Consider the following 17,297-nt stretch of genomic DNA (forward strand, 5'->3'; position numbering starts at 1 on the left):
TGATTCAGATTGTGGAAGTATATATTTTTAAGACAACTAATCGCTAAAATGCAAGCGCAATGGTCCCAATAGTGCTTTCTATGATTAATGAGAAGGTACATGCTTAACGAAGTCCAATAATCTTTATTGTAGCATCAAATCCATTAGTTTTCAGTATCTGCACTTTGCATTCAGTGAGATTTGATTCAGGGGATATTTTTAAATACAATAGAAAAGGATTGTGAACAAGGCTTGAAATCATTCTGCTACAGATGGATTGCTTGAACCATGGACTACCCTAATATTATAATATTGTTACTTACTGTATTGTGCACTGAAATTGATAATCTCACTCTTCTGCATAAAATTCAATTTGTCATGTTCTTGCCCATAACTATGTTCCCTTAAACCCCTTTTAATCCTCTTCCCTGCCTGCATTCTCTCTGAGCTTTGTATCATCAGCAAACTTAGAAACATAACATTTGGTCCCTTCAGCCAAATTTTTGCTAAAGATTGTAAATAACTGCATCCCAAGCACCAACTCCTGCAGTACCCACGAGTCACAGCCTGACAATCTGATAAAGATCTGTTTATTAAAACTGGAAATACTCAGCAGTATCTGTGGAAATAGAAACTTTCTTTCCTAGTTCTTGCACAGGGGAACCTTCATCATCTTGTAAAGTTAACTGCGTCTCTTTCCAAAGCTGCTGCCTGACCTGATGAGTGTTTCCAGCATTTTTTGTTTTTATATCAGATTTCCAGCACCTCCAGGTTTTTTTTTTGTTTCAAAGGACTGTTTATTTCCACTTTGTTTTCTATCTGTTAATCATTTTTTTTCCTTTGCAATTGCATGTGCTTTAATCTCATTCACCAACCTCCTGACTGAGAATTCTATAAAAGCATTTTGAAAATCCAAACACACTCCTATCCATTTAATTGGCATGGTTAACTCCCAAGAAATGGAGTCCTTTAACTCCAGTATATTAGTCAAATATGGTTTTCCTTTCATAAATCCATGCCTACTCTGTCCAGTCATTTCAATATATCTATTGTGACATCCTTTTGTCATAGATGCCAGCATTTTACCTGCTTTTAATGTTGGACCAACATAGGCTGATTTTCTACCCTGACAAATTTCTGTTCATTTAGACAGCTCAATTGAGACAGCTATCAATTTAAAAAACCCAAAGGCATACAAATTATCTGTCCTCATAATTTAAACCTCGGCATTATGCTGTATTTCTACCAAGGCCAAATTGTATTTCCTAGCGTTTGGTGCTTGAACTGAAAATAGCGCTCTATTTAAGATCCGACCACTGATTTGTAAAACAATAGCATAAATTTCAACTTTTAATGTAATGGTCAACTTTTCAATTACTTTTAATTTGATTACTTTGCTGCACATCTAGGTAATAAATATTCAATAATTTGTTTTCGTGGATTGCTAAATCTCTTTATTTCACCATTGCTGCTTGTCTCTTTATCATTTAGGATTTAATTAATTCATTTTTGGGATTAGGGCATCGCAGGCAAGGCCAGCATTTATTGCCCATCCTTAACTGCTCTGGAGAAGATGTTCGTGAGCTGCTGCCCTGAACCACTGCGGTCCTTATGGTGAAGGTACTCCACAGTGCTGTTGGGCAGGGAGTTCCAGGATTTAGACCCAGCAACTTGTCATTCTCTGATCTACACAGATTGTTTTATAATTCCCTGCACTATACCCTATCCTCCGTTACTTTGGCCACTTGCTGAGTTTCTCTTTGTTCCTTTGCATCTTTCTGTCCTTATTCAAGCAAATTATTGCACGTGCTTTTGTGATCCTTCAGGCATTCAGGTGATGTAAAGCTGACGCCCCTGTTGCAGATCCTTAGAGAATAACAGTTGTTGCATCATGAATGAAGAATTGCAAATTTCATGATTAATTTTGTCATCACCATGTTGGGCATTTTGGTGTCCTGAAGTTTCTGTCACCACTTATTATGGTGAAATCAGTGGATGGCACTTCTAAGAGCTTTGTTAGATGTTAACTTCCAGGTCACTGTGGTATCAGTGTTGATGTTTGAGAGATCTTTTATGATGGACTGTCCCATTTGGAGCATTAATTGCTTCTGGATTACAATTCTGGATCAAATGTCAACACTGGGAAAAAAGACGTGTTCTATATTAAACTTTTTTGGAAAATGCTACTTTGACCATAAAGGAATGGACTGTATTTCAGTCCGTTTTCTCCATGTTACAGACTCAAGCCAATCCAGAAGGTGGAAGGGATGACAAATGGCATGGGAGTTGGGCAACAGCAGGCTGGTGGCCTGTCAGATATCAGTGCTCAGGTGCAGCAATATCAGCAATTCTTGGGTGAGTTACTGGAGTTGATCTACATCCTTTGTAGCAGGAGCAGTACATAGACTTTGTATTGCAGTGCTATGGTAGTCACGAATGGGAACATAGTGACGCTTTCACCGATTTTCAGCTCATCAGTGAAGCCAAAATCTATTGTCTGTTTCACTGACTAATTTATCTGAATGTTGCATTATCTCATTCTTCCCATGGTTTAAACAAATATATATTTTTATTTTTTTACCTTATTTGTATCTATCTTTTATTTTACTGCTGTGCTGAAGTTTGAGCCTTCCAGAAAATGCTCCATTCATGAGAGATAACGGTGGAGATGCAGAATGGGGCTTTGAGGCACTTTACTGAATGAAGTACAAAATCATATGCCATATATTTTCATGAACTGCTTAGTAATCTTATTGATATCTATTTGAGGTGAAAATCTACAATATAACTTAATGGATCAAGGAAAGCAGTAGACATCTCTGTTGAGATAATAATAGAGATAGAAGGGGTGGCATGCAATAGTATGTATTCATCACAGACAAAGGATATAATGGATTCCAGAAATGCTGCCTGTCCCGCTGAGTTACTCCAGCATCTTGAGTCTATCTTCGATATAAGGGATTGTTGTCTATGATGCTCTGATGATCATCTTTGATACAAATAATCTGTCCCCTCATTCAGTCTGAAGAAGGGTCTCGACCCGAAACGTCGCCTATTCCTTCGCTCCATAGATGCAGCCTCACCCGCTGAGTTTCTCCAGCTTTTATGTCTACCTTCTCCCCTTATTAATGTGCTCTGGTTATCAAATTAATAGTTGTTCAATCCATTGGAAAATATTTTATCCATATTTTTCTTTGATCAATTTTACATGGGTTGATCTAACTTTAAGCACCTCAATTTACAATGTCATGCTTATTGACACCTCCATGATCATAAATGAATCTTTTTTGGAAATGACCAAAAGCAATGCAGCACAACTCGTACAAACTCTTAATATCTCCTTCCAATTGGATATTTAATCTAATGGTGTGAAAATAATTTCTGAATTTTTATATTTGAAATTGACAGGTTCAATTATTGGACTGCTTTAGAACTCAAATATACAACTACAGAACTGTAAAAGTAACATTCTCACCATATTGTTCAAGAGCTTGACAATTGATCGAGTGTGTTCAGATTCTCCTTTGAGAGTTTAGTGATTTGATTCCAAGCATTTTAACTTGTTGCATTCTTCATTGTGTAATATATTTCAGATGCCTCTCGGGCTCTACCAGAATTTGTTGAAATTGACTTGCAGGGGAAGACATTACCTGACGGTATCGCCATTGAACACGTCAAGGCGTTCCAGCACCTTTATCGGGAGCACTGCGAGGTGTTGTTATATTCATAATACACCTAATTAAAAGCGCAAGTTTATGTACCTAACATAACAGCCAAAGCGTTTGATTTGTGACATTCTTATATTTTGGGGAGAAGATCTGGTTATATTGATGATGAAAGCATCACAAATGGAATCAAGGTAGATACAGATGCCGATACAGATACAGATACAGATACAAATGGAGAACCGAAAGTTATACTATTGAAAGTGCAATAATTGATAAATAGGGAGAGAGCTTTCACCAGGCCAGACACAGAAAGAGGGGGTGAGGATAGGGACAGACAATGTGAGTAGAGACCAGTCCTGAAGAAGGGTCTCGATCCAAAACGTCACCCATTCCTTCTCTCCAGAGATGCTGCCTGGCCCACTGAGTTACTCCAGCATTTTATGTGTATCTTCAAGGTAGTGGTTCTTTGATTGAGATAATGGGAGCACTGAGGTCAGGTGAAATGGCAAGGTCAAGCAAGTGTTTAAGAATATGAGTTGGGAATGAATAAGAGCTAATGAAGATAAGAAAATCGAGGACAAGGTGCATAAAATGGTGGTTGCAATTACCAGTGATGAAAATTTGGTGCAAAGGCTGAGGAGGAAAGTAGTATAAGATAGTTTTGTGAGAAGATTGTTATACTTGGATGTGTGTTCAAGAGTTTTACATTATCGACAAACGGGTTAGAAAAAAGTGAGATAATTAAAGGATGAGAAAATACCATAGGTGTATGGAAAAGACTAGAGTATGATTTACTAAAATATGTGTCAAGGTCATGATATCCATGCCATCATCAACAAGAATGTTCTGGATGACAAGTTTGGTACATTCTCAAACTAGATAAGATTTTCACCTAAAATTAAATATATTTAATAAATACATAATAAATACATTTCTAATTTGTCAATGCTATTACAAACTATTTTATTTTGTAGGATGTAACATTTTTGTCTTAAACGTTTTAGCCAAACATTTCTAATCCACTCTCATTTAATCTCTACAGGCGATCTTGGATGTGATGGTAAACTTACAGTTTACTTTGGTTGAAACCTTGTGGAAGACATTTTGGCGATTCAATTCTTCCCAGTCCAGTGATGGCTCAGGACTATCAGTGTGAGTGACAACAAAACAATGTTCAGAAGTGTGGAACTCATAAAATCAGGGTGGAAAAGCGCCTGATCTTGACATGCAAATCATTGGAGAGTGGTGAGGTATTGTTTTAGATTAGAATTATAAAATAAAGGCTTCAACATTTTCTTTAATTTAATTTTCTCTCAGTTTTAGTTTAGCTTAGTTTAGCTTGGAAACAGGCCTATCGGCCCACCGAGTCTGCACCGATCAGTGACCCCCCCCCCCCCGCACGTTAACGCTTCTTCTTTCGTGTGGCGTGCACAGCCTAATGTTGTTGGACAACATGTTCTATTTGATCTTCCGTTTGTGCACTTCGAGTTGATTGCATTAGTCGAAACAGGGCGGACCATGTGAAGGTTGCAATCTTCCACCCCGCACATTAACGCTATCCTACACAGACTAGGGACAATTTACACTTATACCAAGCCAATTAACCTACAAACCTGTACGTCTTTGGAGTGTGGGAGGAAACCGAACATCTTGGAGAACACCCACGCGGGTCACGGGGAGAACGTACAAACTCCGTACAGAGAGCACTCGTAGTCAGGATTGAACCGGGGTCTCCAGTACTGCAAGCGCTGTAAGGCAGCAACTCTACCGCTGCTCAGTGAGAAAAAACTTTTGCACAGTGAGAACACTTTTTCTCTTAAAATGAAAAAAATATGCCCAGAAATTCCTCCACAGTCACAATATCAACATCAGTCGAAGCAGAGTACAACACTCCGATATGGCTAAGTAGCTAATTTACTATCTAAACACCTAAACAAAAATACATTTCTATGCAACAGTACCTTCAATTGGATAGAGCTGGTACTTTATATCCAGTTTCCATTAAGAAAAAGTCCATTCAGAGGAATAAAAATAAAACTAAAGCTACTGAAAACAAACGGGCCAATATTTTTTTTGCATCCGTGATTTGCTTTTAAGAATGTGTTGAATGATTTTGGCATTAAAACGAAGGATTATTGTGTGCTTGTTAGAAATGTCCCATGTCTTTGCTTTCTTTTTTGCAGTGATGATGAAGCTGAGAAACGCCTCCCTAAGTCATGCCTTGTTGTCCTCTGTAAGTATGAGCCTTCCCTGAAGTGGACGAAATACTGTGATAACATGCTTTACCAAGGTCTGGTGGAGATCCTAATCCCAGACGTCTTGCGGCCTATCCCGAGTAAGTATTTTCAGGAAAGATCATTCATTTGTGAATTTGTTTTTTAAAGATTCTGGTTGGAGTTTTGTGGTTCGGAAGCCACTGTGCACGATGAAATGTTGATTAACTTCAGTTCATTCATTGCCAGGTGCCTTGACTCAAGCAATTCGGAATTTTGCAAAAAGTTTGGAAAGCTGGTTAACCAATGCTATGATGAATGTCCCTGAAGAAATGGTTCGTGTGAAGGTAAGTGTTTCTGAGATCTCTCCTGTGTAATGTAATGCAAAAGAATAGGAGGTTAAATCTTTGGCAGACATAATAATAAATCTGAGCCCACTCAGTTTATAGGTTAAGTCATTAATGATGTGGATGTAGATTATGAACTCCTGACATGAACACACCTACATATGATCCAACTCCCATCATATTAACATATAAGATTGTTAAGGGTTTGGACACGCTAGAGGCAGGAAACATGTTCCCGATGTTGGGTGAGTACAGAACCAGGGGCCACACAGTTTAAGAATTAGGAGTAAGCCATTTAGAACGGAGATGAGGAAACACTTTTTCTCACAGAGAGTGGTGAGTCTGTGGAATTCTCTGCCTCAGAGGGCGGTGGAGGCCGGTTCTCTGGATGCTTTCAAGAGAGCTAGATAGGGCTCTTAAAAATAGCGGAGTCAGGGGATATGGGGAGAAGGCAGGAACGGGGTACTGATTGGGGATGATCAGCCATGATCACATTGAATGGCGGTGCTGTCTCGAAGGGTCGAATGACCTACTCCTGCACCTATTATCTATTGTCTACTATTAAATTCCCCCAAAAACCAAAGTCTGCACACATCATTTCTATGAATAGCAGAACTTGTTTCCTCTCCCATCACTTTTAGTATTTAATTAATCATTCTTTTCAATCTTGTATGTTTTTGATGCCATTCATTAAACTGCGTTGCTTACCACATTGAGAGTTTTATCGATTTTTAAATATCAACTAATGGATGTCTGTAAAAAATGGAAACCGTTTGTTATCCGGCAACAGACGTTGCTATTCATTTTTAACTTTTGCAGGTGGCAGCAGCAAGTGCCTTTGCACAGACTTTGAGGCGCTACACATCGTTAAACCATCTTGCTCAGGCAGCCCGTGCTGTCTTACAGAATACTGCGCAGATTAACCAGATGCTGAGTGATCTAAACCGAGTAGATTTTGCAAATGTTCAGGTAATTAGCATTGCATCAAATGCAAGATTTGTGTTCGACCTTAGCAGAGCTAAGAGAATCTCGTATGGTCTTAAGTGTGCCTAGTTTGGGTAGACCTCATATCCCATTGACTCCTGTTGGGAGAGGCGTGTAGAAATGGCAACGTTTAATCAAGTCTTATATCCAATGATAAATACTGTTTTTCCTTGGGCTGGGGAAAAATGCACTAAAGTGTACAGGATTGAGGTGAGAGGGAATAGATTTAATAGGAACCTGAGGGGCAATATTTTCAAAATGAGGGTGAATGAGCTGCCAGAGGAGGTAGTTGAGGCAGGTACTATCACAACATTGAAAATACATTTGGACAGATACATGGAAAGGAATGATTTAGAAGGATACTATCCAAACATGGGAAAATAGTACTAATTTGGATGGAGCATCATGGACAATTTGGGCCGAAGGGTCTGTTCCCATGCTGTATAACCCCAAGTATCAATAGAAGCTTAAAATAGCAGCAAAATACACAAAATGTTGTAGTAACTCAACTGTCCAGGCAGCATCTCCGTAGAACTTGGGTAGGTGATGTTTCAGATCAGGACACTTCTTCATACATCTCATCTTCAGTCGGAAGAAGGGTGCTGACCCAAAACGTCATCTATCCATGTTCTCCAGGGATGCTGCCTGACCCGCTGAGTTACTCCAGCACTTTGTGTTTTTTGTTAACCACCCTCTATACAGTTCCTTATTTCTACCTTCTTAAAATAGCAGCTGTATTTTTCAGGGAGGATGGTGATTGGTTACTAGAGGGTGGGGGAAGGTACATGGAAACAGAGATAGCTTTTTTTCTGTTTGTCAATTTCCAAAGCTTAATAACTCTTATTAAGTCAATAACTCTTAAGTGGTTCTCTAGTTCAGGATCAAAATTGTGTTATAACCAATTCTGCTCGCATAATCCAGATAGCATTGTCAGTGAAGAAAGCGAATAGCATGTTGGCCTTTATAACAAAAGGAGTCGAGTATAGGAGCAAAGAGGTCCTTCTGCAGTTGTACAGGGCCCTAGTGAGACCACACCTGGAGTACTGTCTGCAGTTTTGGTCCCCTAACTGGAGGAAGGACATTCTTGCTATTGAGGGAGTGCAGCGTAGGTTTACAAGGAGAACGGAGACGAGGAAACACTTTTTCTCACAGAGTAGGGAGTCTGTGGAATTCTCAGCCTCGAAGGGCGGTGGAGGCCAGTTCTCTGGATACTTTCAAGAGAGAGCAAGATAGGGCTCTTAAACATAGCGGAGTCAGGGGATATGGGGAGAAGGCAGGAACGGGGTACTGATTGGGGATGATCAGCCATGATCACATTGAATGGTGGTGCTGGCTCGAAGGGCCGAATGGCCTACACCTGCACCTATTGTATTGTATAATTCGTCACTCACATTGTGTCCAACTAGTGTTCTGGGAACACATGAGAAGTACCTGTAGTTTGTGAGCAGATTTACATAACAATGTTGTATTGTTTTTGCTAGGAGCAAGCCTCATGGGTGTGTCGTTGTGAGGATGGTATAGTGCAAAGGCTGGAGCAGGACTTTAAGATGACTTTGCAGCAGCAGAACTCCCTGGAGCAATGGGCAACTTGGTTAGACAGCGTGGTGACCCAGGTCCTCAAACCATATCATGGTTGCCCCAGTTTCCCCAAAGCAGCCAAACAATTCCTTCTCAAGTGGTCTTTCTACAGGTGGGTTTTTTTCTGCTTATCTCCTCAGAGCAAACTATTAAGTGATCTAATTAAGAGGGTCGATAAGTCATGAAGAACCAGCTAGCCATTTGTGTTAATTAAATTGGAATGTCATCAACGCACTTCAGTTAAATGAAACAAAATGTTATTTTTTTATTCTTCGTCTTGTCGAGTCCACACACAAGAATAGAAGTTGTTCAGCCAGAGCTGAACGCACTTCTCGGCATCTGCATACAATAGTGTCTGTCTTGCGCTTTTTGTGCGTGGTGGTGGAAAGATTGGTGGAGACAGAGCCGCGACGTGAACGCTCTTTCCTTGACCCCTTTTTTACCCTGTAAAGTTTTGTTTCACATATAGCATTCAAAGCAGAGAAGGGTTGGTGAATAAATTTCAAAGACTTTGTGAAGCAGAAGCAGCCAATTAGGTTTCTATACGCTTCATCCAGTGTCGAAAGGTGGTGCTGCAGCATGTACAAACATTCTTCCTGACAGATCACCATTCTATCAGCATATTTATTAGGTGGCAGTACATATGTTGCCTCACTTTTAATAACACCCTCAACTGTAAATGTGTAATGACAGGCGGCATTTTATGGACACAGGTTTATGATTTGGAAAAGTAGACATGAATTTAAAAGCTTTCATTCAAGACTTGGGATACCCCCTGAGTTCATTGATCTTTGGTTAGTTATTCTTCTTTCTGGTATCGTCCTTGCACTACTGAAGCTCAATACCTAAAAGGAGCAGGAATCCTACAAGGGATGACATTGCAATATGCTTTAATATCATGACGGTAATAGTTATATTTCATTAACTCTACAACCCACGTGCAGTTTAAAGGGGAAAATATTTGAGTCCTTTTTCTTCAGGAAAAGAAAACATTCCACAGTCCATGCTACTCTATAAAGCCAGAAAATTCTCAGCAGATCAGACAGAATCTGAGGAGTGGAACGCACTCAATATTTCGGTTTGATTTTTATTTCACTGGTTGCCCCATCTTTATTATTACATCAGTTTTTGATTTTTTTTAAATTGAAAAAGCCAGCACTCTGAAACTTGGATCCCTCTTCACTTACAAATGAAATTCCTCGTATTTTGCAAAACATACTTGGCTAATAAAGTATTATATTGTATTACAAAATACAGTTTTTTTTTTGCCATTTATCCACCTGATACATTGCTTTTCTTTTATCAAGGAGAGAGTGATACGGGATAATAATAATAATAATAATAATAAATTTTATTTGCGGGCGCCTTTCAAAGTCTCAAGGACACCTTACAGAAATTAACAAGAGTAAAAAAACATATAATCGGAGTAAAATAAATAATAAAGACATCACCAATACACAAATTAAAGACAGAATTCGATCCAAAGACAAAAAAATCAAAAACACAATGTGAAGAGAGAGCAGCGGCAGCTAAACCGCGCCAGCGTACACTCTCCCTTCCGACTTAAAGGCTTCAAAAATAAATAATTTAAGAATGTGTTCCAAGTTTAAACATGTATAAAGGGATTGCAGAAACAGCTTCTCTTCTTATTCTAGTTCAATGGTGATTCGCGATTTGACTTTAAGGAGTGCGGCAAGTTTTGGGTCTTTTCATCTCATTCGCCTTCTGTATGATGAATACATGTACTATTTGATAGAACACCGAGTGGCTCAGGCAAAGGGAGAAACACCCATTGCTGTCATGGGTGAGGTAAGTCTCTATGTGTCTCCCTGTCAATTTGCAATTGCACATAGGTATGTGTTATTTTTTACCTGCATGCTGAGTACAGTCATTGTAAATGTTTGTTACAATTGTACAGCTGCCACCTATTGTTGACACAATGTGCACTTTTCCAATTGCATAAATAATGAGCAACTATTCTGAGTTGTGAAAGCACTAAACAATCTAATTTTAAAAACAAGGAAATACCCCTTTAAATTTGTAGAAATTAAAATATCCATCAGTGTGTGCTTTTACCGAATATATTCAGCCAGCAGAATCTTCAAATATCATCTTTCTGAAATGTATGATAAAAGCATTTATTAGGCATTCAATTATATCATCATTCGTGTCAAATTCTGATGTAGAACAGAGTCTGGCACTGAGCTAAATTTAAATATTTACTCGAATAAGCAGAGCGGCAGAGCAGATGTGATGTATTGTGGTGATGTAAATTAGCGTAGTATTATAACATACATACCTTGCATCTGTTCTACCATGCCCATATCTACTCTGGTGGCAAAGTGATTTAAAAACAGTGGCCTGAGTGTGAAGATGATAACCATGTGAACTAGTTGAATTGGAGAATTGATAATCCAATACATCCACTTTGTAGGTCTTACTGAATGACATTTGACAAGACTTATTTTAATAGGATTAAGATTTTACATACTTTTTAAGTTATTTTGTAGTGGGTCATGGATCATGTATGAGTTTACAACTTTGCTCTTATTTTAAATTTTATTAAAATAATTTTTAAATACGGAGGAAAATATTGAGTTATCAGGATTCTTAGATATGTGTATTAACAATGAGAACATAACTTGATTTTTGGTTCAAAATTATTAAATGCAGGTATACTCCAAATAATGAAGCAGTGGCCTTTATAAGCAAAATGTTAGGTCAAAATTGAATATTTTCTTAGGGTCAGTAGTTAAAACAGCTGGCATCCTTATGGTTTGTTTTGTTGAAGTGATAAATATGTGGAACATTGATCCAGAAATTTCTTGAAAGATGACGCGTTTTCAGTCAAATCAATGTAAATATTACTCTGTAATTTGTGATGCGAAAGATGTGGTATAAATTACAAATCGGTGTACATTGCAGGACATAGTTTGAGCTGTTTCCTGCTTTGCCTCACAATGTCACCATGTTATAAGAAATGGCTGCATTGGTGACCTAAATAGTGAAAACCTGGCTACTACCGATAATTCAGCAGCACAAAAATGAATCTAATTAATTTCATATTTGTACTCCTGCAATCCCAGAACCTTGGGCATTCAGAAAGAGAAAAACGAAAATGATGAGGAGTTATTCTTTATGCAAATGTGGGTGGCACAGTGGCGCAGCGGTAGATTTGCTGTCTTACAGCACCAGAGTTCTGGGTTTGATCTTGTCTGCGAATGGTGTCCGTACGGTGTTTGTACGTTCTCCCTGTGGGTTTTCTCCGGGTGCTGCAAATTCCTCCCACACTCCAAAGATGTACAGGCTTGTAGGTTAGGTAGGTTAATTGACCTGTAAATTGTAAGGGCCTGTTTCTGCACTGTATCTCTAAAGTTTAAAATCTAAAAGTTGTTCCCAAAAGTTTTCAATGTTTAAATGTTATGTTTTGTTGCCTTTCCTTTCTGAGTCTTTAGTTTCCAATCGCTTTCTGGTTCCCCTTTAATAGCTAGTTTGACGGTTATCATTATATTTCATGCTTTGCTCTGCTTTTTCTATCGTTAATTCTCCTTGGTAAAGGCAAAATACTATTTGTCCCATGTGTCCTTGAGCAGCCATGCTACCATCAGCTCACATGGAAGCAGTTTGTCCAATAAAAGTAATTAGCACTGAATGCCGAGAAAAAAAAAATCTAGCTTGTGGATAGATTGCCTCAACAATTCTGTGCCTCTGGAGCAAGTCAAAGTCACTTACTAAACATGTAAAACAAGAAAATCCTAAGTCAACAAAACAACTGAATAGATGGTTATCTTCCAATCTTCCAAATGCTGTTGTTTCCAAAATTGCCAAACTCACTACACATGATAATTAAATATTAATTGGCTGTGGAGAAAAGGAAATGCTGTGGTGACTGAGCAGCAAAGGTGGATCTTATCAGATTTTCCCACCATTCTCTTCGGCCCTTCCACTTCTGTCTCTTCCCCTTGCCCCTCTCATCCTTCCTCCTTCCCCCAGTTTAAGCGAAAAAGTATCCTTCAGGAAATGTGCTTCAAGTGTGGCTATCGAGTTAAAGACAATTATTATCTCAAAAACTTATAATATTGGCAAATAAACATTGAGACTGTGGATTGCAAACATTTCAGAATTCAGTAAAAGACCAGGACATTGTTAAAGAAAGAATAATGCAACAGTTACCCAGCCAGAAACATAAAGAAAATAGTATAAAACCCCCCACCTCTCATCTTCAGCGTGAAATGTTAACCGTTTCTCTTTCCGCAGATGCTGTCTGACCTGCTGAGTGTGACCAGCATTTTCTGTGTTGGCTACCTTTGTTCTGACAGCATGATTAAAACAAGGGAGTCACCAATCAGCTTCATTCTATTTTATGCATTAGTGTAGCAATGTTACAAAATTTTGAGATTTTAAAAATCAAGTCTGTAATTTATCCCATCAGATAAAGCATAAAAATAAGTTTAATTTGACACCTAATTCACTTTCATATCTCAAGTATTTAAAAAGTTATGGCCATTTTCATACTCGGAAATGAGCATCTTGTTCCCTATTGATTTTCTATGGACATAACAAAAAAGTTGTGATCGTGAACAGTCAAAAGCCCATAACTTTCTTAAAAATTAAGAGAACTGAATGAAATTTTCAGTTATCATAGATTGAAGCATTCTGAAACAAATATAAAATAATCTTACTTGGATGACCTGAAATTAAAGCATATAATTAGTTAGTTACCTAATTGTAGCTAATTTCAGACTTCAATTACTAGATCTAAACATCTATCCATTTCTTAATAAATGATTAACATTTTTAAATAGCCTAAATGTCCAAATAATATTCACAAATAATTCACAATAAAGCATGATTTTTAAATCTCATTTACATTAATTTATAGGCCAAATGGAAGGAATTCAGTGTTCAATTGCTGTAAATAAATGTCCATTTAAATCAGCTTTCCAGTGGGTCCCTGTGGAACGCGCTGGTTTAGAACGTTCACATTGCGGTAGATTTGTGCCCCAAATGCCCAGAAAAATACTGCGGGATATAATGGGCCCAAATTGAGCTACTCGCAATATTAAACTTTGTATAAAGGGATCTTAAGAAGCCCTTTTTAATGTAAAAATATGCAGCATACCTTCTGCTATCTGCTTTATGAGACCCTGCGGTTGCTGGCGGTCGCGGGTTTAGAGATTGATTTTTAAACTACTATAACTATTATTCAAGGCCTTTAAACCTAATAATAGCTTTTGCGACGGGGTCTTCCAGCGATTTTTCGTTAATAATTAACTAGGCTGAACATCTTCGATTTGAACAGCCTAGAGAAAATCGCGTTTTAAACCCGCCCCCTCTAAACGGCGCCAAAATCTCGCACACCCACAGCGGCAGATTTTCAAAGACGCTTCAGGTAGGCTTTGCAACATACCTAATTAGTGTATAACAGTTACGATGCTTATGTCCTTCAGCTGCTTGTTGTCAGTCAAACATGCTAATATTTAGGCTGCTGGTTCATATCTCTTCAACCATTTTATTATAGCAGTGCAATAAAGTCAAACTAATATATTTTTTCTTTGCATTCCAGTTTGCTGATCTTGGGCGGGCTTTAAACCCTCTGGACCCTGACAAAGGTTAGTACAGTAACTGAGCACAAAATAACTTAACGCCTCTACAGTTTTCTATTACAGCTGAGTTTATGGCACTGGTGAAAATTCTTTGAGGTGAAAGTAAATATTTAATAAAATGCAGTATTGTCATTCACCAGAAATGATCCTCGCTTGGCTCAGTTTAAAGATTGACATCTAAACTTAACCTGATGTGGCCACGTCTAGCGTCAGCAAAGTCACGGTGGTGCAGCGGTGTGCCTTACAGCGAATACAGCGCCGGAGACCCGGGTTCAATCCCGACTACGGGTGCTGTCTGTACAGAGTGTTTACGTTCTCCCCGTGACCTGCGTGGGTTTTCTCTGAGATCTTCGGTTTACTCCCACATTCCAAAGATGTACTGGTTTGTAGGTTAATTGGCGTGGTAAATGTAAAAATTGTCCCTAGTGTTAATGAGTGGGGATCAGTGGTCGGCGCGGACCCGGTGGGCCGAAGGGCCTGTTTCTGTGCTGTATCTCTAAACTAAACTAAAAAACAATAAAATAAATGGTCCTGGATCTTAGAGCATGCCGGTTTGGCGTACTCTAGCAGGGACAATACCTTTCACTGTAAGACCAGTGAAGTTCAACTTTTCAAGTTCAGTGAAGAGGGCATGGGGGTTCTTTATCAATATGTGGATTCTTTATCAATATGTGGATTATGTCAGTGCATATCCCTGGGGTGGAGACAATGGAGCGCAGAGTTGGGTTGTGCACCTGATCAGGACGAATATCAACAAATATCCCTGCATCACAACTTCAGGCATCCCTCCATGAAACTGGAGGGTCAGAGGAGCACACGGAACAACAACCGGCTCCTCTCCCTGCGCTGTAGAACAGAGCGGTTCAGGAGATCCTTCATCCTGCAGCCATTAGATTTTATAATACTGACCGTTAAAGCTGTATGGGGATGCTTTGCACTTTTAATAGTTATTTATTGGGTTCTTTTAAAGTATTTATTGCTTTCATGTATTGTCCATATTTTATGTATTGTCTGCTTTACGTTCTGACTGTGTTGGCTACTGGACACCTAAAGTTCCCCGAGGGGATTAATAAAGTATTTATCATCATCATCATCATCATCAACTCTTCCCAAATTTTCCCCACAAAACAAGGAGATGGATGACAATCTCATCTCCAACACAGCCGTCCCAAGGGGTTGTTGCCGATGCTCTGATTGTGAGGGATCTGACTGGGATGGCCCTTTAAGGGAATGGTCTTGGTAGTTCTGACGATGAGGCATTCTGCCAGAGGACTAAGTAGGTGTTTAAGTAGAATTCTATGGTTTGCCATCTCTGATCCAAACCATCGGGGGAAAAAAGTAAAAGGGGCTAAATAAGGAATGGATTTCAGTGGAGGCATAAGATCGGGCTGCGATCAACTTGTATCTGTGTTTCTGTTTAATCAGATGAAGAGGAGGAGGAAGAAGAAAGTGATGATGACAGCCAACAAGAGATTCCAATGGACAATGAGACCATGTTAGTGACGGACTCCTTGGAGCCACCAGCCAAACTGTCACGGACAGACTCGAGGGGGGTGTTTGTTCAAGCACCACCAACCAACTGAATATATAACGTAGGATGCAAAAGAGGAAAACTTTTGCTTGAATTTAGTATCATTAACTCTCCCGGCACCTGATAGCCATTGCATAGAAAGACATTGTCTATAGTTATCACGAATATCAAACTTCTACCAAAATTATTTTAGTTCAACATTTATTTATAAATTGTATTTAAGAAATAAAGAAAATCTTTCCACTAGGAGTATAGTATATTAGTAAATGACTGCTGTTACATCATTACTAACTTTAAAAACACTCAGCTCGCAGATTATATGAGAGCTAAAGCACTACCAAGCTCAGTATTGTGCTGCTTTTGAATGTCACAGGAGCCCAAAATTGCCCAAACACCACAATTTAATCTCATTCAGCAGATATTTGCTCGTTTTTTGTTAAGAAAATAAGTAACATTGAATATTTCTTTGGTGCTGCTGTAATAACACAAAATGGAAAATCACTCTGATTTCAAAAGCAAATACGGATTGAGGTTCGCTCAAAACCTTGTATTTAGGTACACTAAAAAGTGCTCACTTATAGGAAGCAGAGTGCTTGGTGTTGGGCTTTCTAGTGTACCATTAGTGAGAATAAACTTTGAAACCTACTGGATGGTTAGGCCAGCTTTTATGGGTTTCCTCAATTTAAAAAAAAATTGCACAAGAAACATAACCCAGCAAAAATAATCGACAGTTAACCAGCTGACAGGAATAGAAGGTTGAAGAGAGGATGCAGGAATTAAATTGCTGAGACATAACTCACTGATAATGACAAACTTGCTCATACTTTCACTCTGGTAGAGCATTTCTCTTTTCAATCAGTCTTGGAAGGGTTCTTCAGCTGTTTTGGTTGTCACTGACTTTTAAAGCGCTGTGTATTAGACTTGTTAAAAGAATGTGCAGCTTTCATATGGCCACCAGCTGGTTTGCATAACAGAAAAACACTTTTTTTTAACTTTCACACAGGTAAATCATTTATAATTGTTATGATATTTTCTTCTACCGTTCATAGAATTAAGGTTATGTCAAGCAAAATCTACATCACCTTGCTGTTTTGTCCTTTGAATCTGTGGCCCTTCAACTGCAGCCCTGTTTATTGCTTCTCAACTTGAAGAACTGAGCACTTACATAGAGTACAATAAGGTGCTATCTTAAAATGAGAAATTATTACTTAAAGAGTTACTGTAAGCATTCGCCTTTTATTTTCTTGGCTTTAAACTCAAAATTTATGTGACTGAGCTAGTCAGAAATTGAACATTTTATTGCCTATTGTATTAAAAAAGTATTTTAAAATTTTATTTAATATCCCATTATGAGGATTGGTTACATTAGTTACAAATGAGGGATATGAGAG

At 38.5% G+C, this 17,297-nt stretch overlaps 1 protein-coding gene across 6 annotated transcripts in view; it reads left to right on the top strand.

Moving 5' to 3' along the window:
• rfx1 (regulatory factor X1) overlaps nucleotides 1-17,297 on the top strand; it is an 87,139-nt gene that overhangs the window by 63,682 nt on the left and 6,160 nt on the right. For 2 of the 6 annotated variants that reach the window (XM_033012231.1, XM_033012230.1), the window contains 10 exons: nucleotides 2,198-2,334; nucleotides 3,573-3,691; nucleotides 4,690-4,799; nucleotides 5,831-5,982; nucleotides 6,110-6,207; nucleotides 7,027-7,176; nucleotides 8,673-8,881; nucleotides 10,425-10,578; nucleotides 14,336-14,381; nucleotides 15,801-16,090. In XM_033012231.1, the coding sequence (XP_032868122.1) occupies nucleotides 2,198-2,334; nucleotides 3,573-3,691; nucleotides 4,690-4,799; nucleotides 5,831-5,982; nucleotides 6,110-6,207; nucleotides 7,027-7,176; nucleotides 8,673-8,881; nucleotides 10,425-10,578; nucleotides 14,336-14,381; nucleotides 15,801-15,958 (1,333 nt within the window). In that variant the 3' untranslated portion in view covers nucleotides 15,959-16,090. Of the gene's footprint in view, nucleotides 1-2,197; nucleotides 2,335-3,572; nucleotides 3,692-4,689; nucleotides 4,800-5,830; nucleotides 5,983-6,109; nucleotides 6,208-7,026; nucleotides 7,177-8,672; nucleotides 8,882-10,424; nucleotides 10,579-14,335; nucleotides 14,382-15,800; nucleotides 17,087-17,297 lie in introns of those variants that run through there. The other 4 variants (XR_004409894.1, XR_004409895.1, XM_033012228.1 and 1 more) reach the window with 4 other exon arrangements.

Source organism: Amblyraja radiata, chromosome 35, assembly GCF_010909765.2.
Source record: "Amblyraja radiata isolate CabotCenter1 chromosome 35, sAmbRad1.1.pri, whole genome shotgun sequence".
Taxonomy (NCBI): Eukaryota; Metazoa; Chordata; class Chondrichthyes; order Rajiformes; family Rajidae; genus Amblyraja; species Amblyraja radiata.